Here is a 5,452-nt window from a genome sequence, read left to right on the forward strand (position 1 = left end):
ACCAGGGAAAATTATACTTTTTACAACTTGAGTCTTGTTTGTGTAGTTTGACCATCGTTCCTAACTGCATTGAAAAAAACAGCTTAATCTATCTTGGGACATGATGCCTCAGACAGATTTACCGACAAAGTGCATGTGGGTACACAATGTAATAAAATAGAAACCGAAAACCTATCTCAAATTGAGATTTTGTGACTTTTGAAAGAAAAACACACAATCATCCTCTTGCAAAAGTTAGGTTTACAACACACCCTTGCTAAATTCAACATACACTATATATAGTTTTGTTTCTACAGCTTAACTTCCATTACAGCACCAATTCCTAACCATACTCACCACTCTGCTGAGAACACAGAAAAGTTTGACATGTTGGGAAAAATGCTTGCTAGGCTGGCTCTGTAGTTGCCTAGTAGCAGTACGGAAAGTTACCACTCTTTACCTCATAATATTCTGTAAAAACAAAATTTGGCATTTTACGATTAGTGTGTTTAAAGGTGCTGGCCACTAGATTTACATGAAAGCAGAGCCAGCTGGCCTGTTTTCAATATACATACTAAGCTACACTAACTGGTATCAATCTATGGTATCATCTAACTCCAAAATTTCAAACATTGCCTTTACAGAATAACTCTTTCTTATAAGCTATGATTACATAGATAGTATTTCTTCCATCTGACTAAAATCATTCTGATTGGAGATTAAAACTACAATAGACTGTTATGTGGTCAGCTAAGATAAGCCTTTACATGCCTCAATGCATTCAATCAGAATAGCCACTTATTTGACTTCCTCAAAAGGGTTCTGCCATTGTGAAATATTTATCAGCCAGAAATATCACAGAACAAGAAGACTTTATTAAAATAAAACATTTTTATTTTATTCACTCTGCCTATTATACAATTGTTAAGATGGACATCTGCTTCATTCATTTTTTCAAACACTTGTGTAGGCATCTTGTTACTTTTGAGTCTTTTGTCCATCAAATTCATTAAAGAATCCTCAAATCTAAATGAATGTTAGACCAGTCTTGTGGTGAAATTGCACAGAAAAGAATATATTTATTCCAACCAAAGAGAAACGATCACATTAAGTATGTTATGTATGGTTATGTATGGTTATCAGGTGCCGATATTTTCCCATTGAAAGGATTACCCAGATTTAGATCACCCATCTCAATTGAAATATATTCAGGATCAGTAGGGTTAGGGTCATCACAAAATTAATGATACAAAGGTCAAAGTGTTTGTGTCTGTGTGTCTGCATGGTCTGGTCATTTTAAATTGCCCTTACAAGGGGACAGAAATGAAAGCATGTCCTCATATCCCCAGTCTGCATCAAAGAATGAATGACTTCATGTTCTGGAGAGAAAGAAAGAAAAAAGCAGCAGAGCATGGTGCTGACCGCTGTCTGCAGCCTGATTCATGACTGGACCACCAGTCACTGTAACAGCTACATTTATACTTCGTAAAGCATCTATGGCCAAAAATCAACACTGCCGAAAAGCTGCTGAAAGTACATTTACTGTGGTAAAGTATGGTTTTGAGGTAACTGTACATAGGACATTTACATCTACTATATTTCAGTGTTATATTGAATTGTTTACTTAAGTGACAGCTGCAGTTACTCCTACTTTACAAATTAATATTTTACATTAAAAACAAAAAAGTCCATAAGATAGAACACACTGTTGCATATTAAATACGTGGATCCAGTCTTTTGGCTTGTGACCTCACATAAAAATGCAGTGTCAGGTGGTCAGCCTCTCATTTGAATTGTTCATAAATTATTTCCCCTAAACTATTTTGATGATTCAGTTGAAACTAGTCCAAAGAGTTAAAACTCACCAATATTTCAGTAAGGTTGGGGTTTCTTAGACAAAGTGGGATTTTTTTTTTGGTTGGTTTTTGTTTGGGAGAGTAGCCATGTTGTTAACTGGAGATCTGTTGATAGCACTGTCTTTGCAACGGCGGTGCCAACAGTAATACCAATGAGCAAGCAGCCTGAATTTAGCTGTTCAATGGGAGCTCTTCCCCTCCTATGGTAAAATACCATTAAAAAAGGCAATTTCAGTGACACTGGTACTATGTTCCTGTGGTACTGTACCACATGTTGCTGTGGTAAATTCCTGTGGTACTCGAGGGTTTTTTGTGTGATTTTGGGACGATTGTACTGTGGTACTTTACCATACATTCTGTGGTACTTTACCATACAGTCTGTGGTACTGTATTACACATGCTGTGATACTATACCATACATTCTGTGGTACTTTACCATAAGTCTGTGGTACTTTACCATAAGTCTGTGGTACTGTATTACACATCCTGTGATACTAAACCACAATATACTATATACCATACTATATCATACACAACTAGCACAAATCTAAACCCAACCTTTAAATTAGTTGTTTTTAATTAATAAAAGGAAAATAACACCATGCTCTCAGAGGACATTTTTTATTTACACATCCCATATTATACTGTTTTTCATCAATTTCACACAGCTGTCAGAGGTCCAACAACACTGTATTCAAAATGCATTGCCCCAAATCCATCCGTGGTCCTGAATTTCAGCAGTCTAAAAGTTGCTCAAGTCAGCTCTACTGAGCTCTTCTGAGAACAGGCTGTTTCTGTGACTGCACCTTTAAATGCTAATGAGCATCGTTTGTCAACACCTGCCTTGTCTGCTACAAACTCCACTCAGGCAAAAGATGCTGCTAACGCTACCAGTAGCACGTGCTAATGTTTTATGTTGGATGTAATGCTATGGCTCGCCAAAATACTGTCATTCAACCATACCAGTTTGACCAGAATCGAACCCAGAAGGAGAGGCTCCTGAAGAAACACAGACTCTGCGGCTGCAGCAGGACATTTCAGAATGGCTAATTTGTCTGAATAATGTTAGTTTGTTTGTATGTGTTGTTGCGGTTAGTCACTGTGCAGTCCGACTCAATCTGCAGTTCTCCGTCACAAACAAGAGTCTCCTTATTGGGGGACAGTGAGAGCTAATACATTGCCACCATTGCCCTAATCATGAAATAATATAGTCACGTTGCACGTCAAATTAAACAGCAGACGTGTAAAAAACACATATACTGATTTACACATCTCAAAGTGTTCCCTTTACTATGACAACACAATTATTCAAATAGACCTTGTGGTTGCAGAGATACACTCATTTCATATGTTTGTGAAATCTTCACCTTCTGTTTTTTGGATAGGTGCTCCTGTGGACACTGTGAAACTATGCCTACTATGCAACTATGTTATTTGTCTCAATTGGCTACTGTTGGCACTTATAAATTACAATGACATTTTCTGTTTGTTATTTACTGTAGGTTACCAGAGGGGTATTGCACAAAAGTAGCATAACGAAATCCAGGATAATTGAGCAAGCGGCTTGACCTAGTCTGCTCAGCGCATCCTGGCTTAATTGGTTGCATGTTTGCCGAGCCAGGATGAAAAGGCACGGCTATGTCAAGCCAGGTGTAGATAGTCGGGGTAAGTGCATGTTCATGGCATACTTAAATAGACCTCACGATCGCTCACAGAATCACAGATGGCAACATGGATAAGAGTCGCGCTTCATATTTCACGGCCGCCAAACAACAGCTCCTGATGGAGTTCTATGAAGAGGCGAAAGATATCATGCAAAAAAAAGGCAATACCAGTGCCATAATTAAAGAAAGAGCGGAAGTGTGGCAGACAATAGTGGACCGGCTTAATGCGTAAGTAGTCCAAAACTGTCCAATTAATAAACAGTGCTCCACTGGAACTGTCATAATTAGGCTTCAATGCACATTTGCAGCTGCAGAATGCGTTTCTGCAGATGAGGGGACCATGTCATTGGACTCCAGAAGGCTTTAGTCAATAAAGGATATGAAGTCAGTGATGTGCTGCTAATAGAAAATATATGTGTAACAGGACCCAGGTGCTGCACAGTCTTCTAAGCAGCCTGGTAACATTGTGAGTATTGGCTAAAGTAATTCTACATTATGCACAAATCCTGCTGTGCTAATTGACATTTCTTTTACAGACTTCTCAGACAGTCAAGACTATACGCAAAGCACCTGGAGAGACAGAGCTGGCAGAAGTTAAAATCAAATTGAAGAAGAGAACGCTCCAAGAAATGGAGCTGGATCTTGAGATTAAATGCCGGACACTCAGGAAACTGGACTTGGAAATCCAGAAACTAGAAAGAGAAGTGAGTATCTCAGTGCACACAGTAACCATAACTGCAATACAGTGTTTTAATCTGTGTTGCTTTTGCTCTCTCCATTCCAGGATCCAATGAGGACTGCCAAATAAAAAAAATGAATAAAAGAAGCTCCCACTTGCCAAAAATCTCAATGTAACACAGACCATCTGTGGTACAGTGAGTCCGTGGCTACATAAATATCTTAGTCCATCACCTGAGAGATCATACATGGATGGATGGATGGAAGGATAGATTTCATTGAAAACACCTTTGCAACTTCATGACCATCCTGGGCTGGAGCCTGTGTGCCTCAATGTTTACTCCTTGCAGAATGCCTGTCAAATCTACAGAGCTGACTATCTGTCTTGTACAGCTGAGAGAAATACACCAGTAAGTCGTTCTTTGTAAAATGTCAAAGAATAAAAAACAAAGATGTTATCATGTCTTGTTTTGCTTCAGACGGCATAATTTTGCAACTGCAGTAACACATGAGGAATATAAGTACAGTACAGTTTAATATATTGAATTTGCTATTTCTTCATTTGTATAGTTTTCATGAACAGATGTTGTGCATATTTTTTATGTATTCACTTGGGGCTTTTCTGCACCCAAAAACAATAATTAAACAATAACAATAATTCAAACACAAGGCCAGCCTATCTGGCAATCAGCATTAGACAAAATTGTAACACACAGTATTAATACATTTCTGCAAAACTAAATATTGTGTCCATCGTTTATAGTCTTTACAGGTATCTAGCCTATCGCAGTTCTGTGAGCTGAGAGGTAAACCTTCCCAGGTTTTGGTCTGTGGTCTGTCTGCATTTTCATTATAATACATGGCAGTCAGGTAGAGTCTGGAAGTACATGGAAGACAAAATCACAGGTTACCATAATAAATCACAGTTTAGGCTGCATCTCTCAAAGTTTGAAGTAACCTTAGTTTGATTTACCTACACAGCATTCCAATAAAGGGATATACAATATAATACAATAAAATAATACAATAAAGGGAAAAACAACATTCTTTGGGGCAAAACAAAGGATTACACTATGGAATGCCTCCACAAGTCTGGTGGTGAGGGCTCAGTTTTGCCACATCCTTCATAGTTCTTTTGTTGGTAAACAGCTTTTCTAATTTGTTGAAAGCTGCAGTTCCTAAAATACAATAAAGTAATACATATTACTGACATTATTTGTGATGAATTTCCAAAATTTCACACCACTAGGTGTAGTTGTCTTTTATTCAAAATGT

At 37.9% G+C, this 5,452-nt stretch overlaps 1 protein-coding gene across 3 annotated transcripts in view; it reads left to right on the forward strand.

The window, feature by feature from the left end:
* Positions 1 to 4,635, forward strand: part of LOC119027258 (SH3 domain and tetratricopeptide repeat-containing protein 1) — a 58,557-nt gene extending 53,922 nt beyond the window's left edge. For all 3 annotated transcript variants that reach the window (XM_037112268.1, XM_037112267.1, XM_037112270.1), the window contains 2 exons: positions 4,036 to 4,203; positions 4,284 to 4,635. In XM_037112268.1, coding sequence (XP_036968163.1) covers positions 4,036 to 4,203; positions 4,284 to 4,307 — 192 coding nt within the window. In that variant the 3' untranslated portion in view covers positions 4,308 to 4,635. The remainder of the gene's footprint in view (positions 1 to 4,035; positions 4,204 to 4,283) is intronic.
* Positions 4,636 to 5,452: the final 817 nt, after the last annotated feature.

Source organism: Acanthopagrus latus, chromosome 10 (assembly GCF_904848185.1).
Source record: "Acanthopagrus latus isolate v.2019 chromosome 10, fAcaLat1.1, whole genome shotgun sequence".
Lineage (NCBI taxonomy): Eukaryota > Metazoa > Chordata > Actinopteri > Spariformes > Sparidae > Acanthopagrus > Acanthopagrus latus.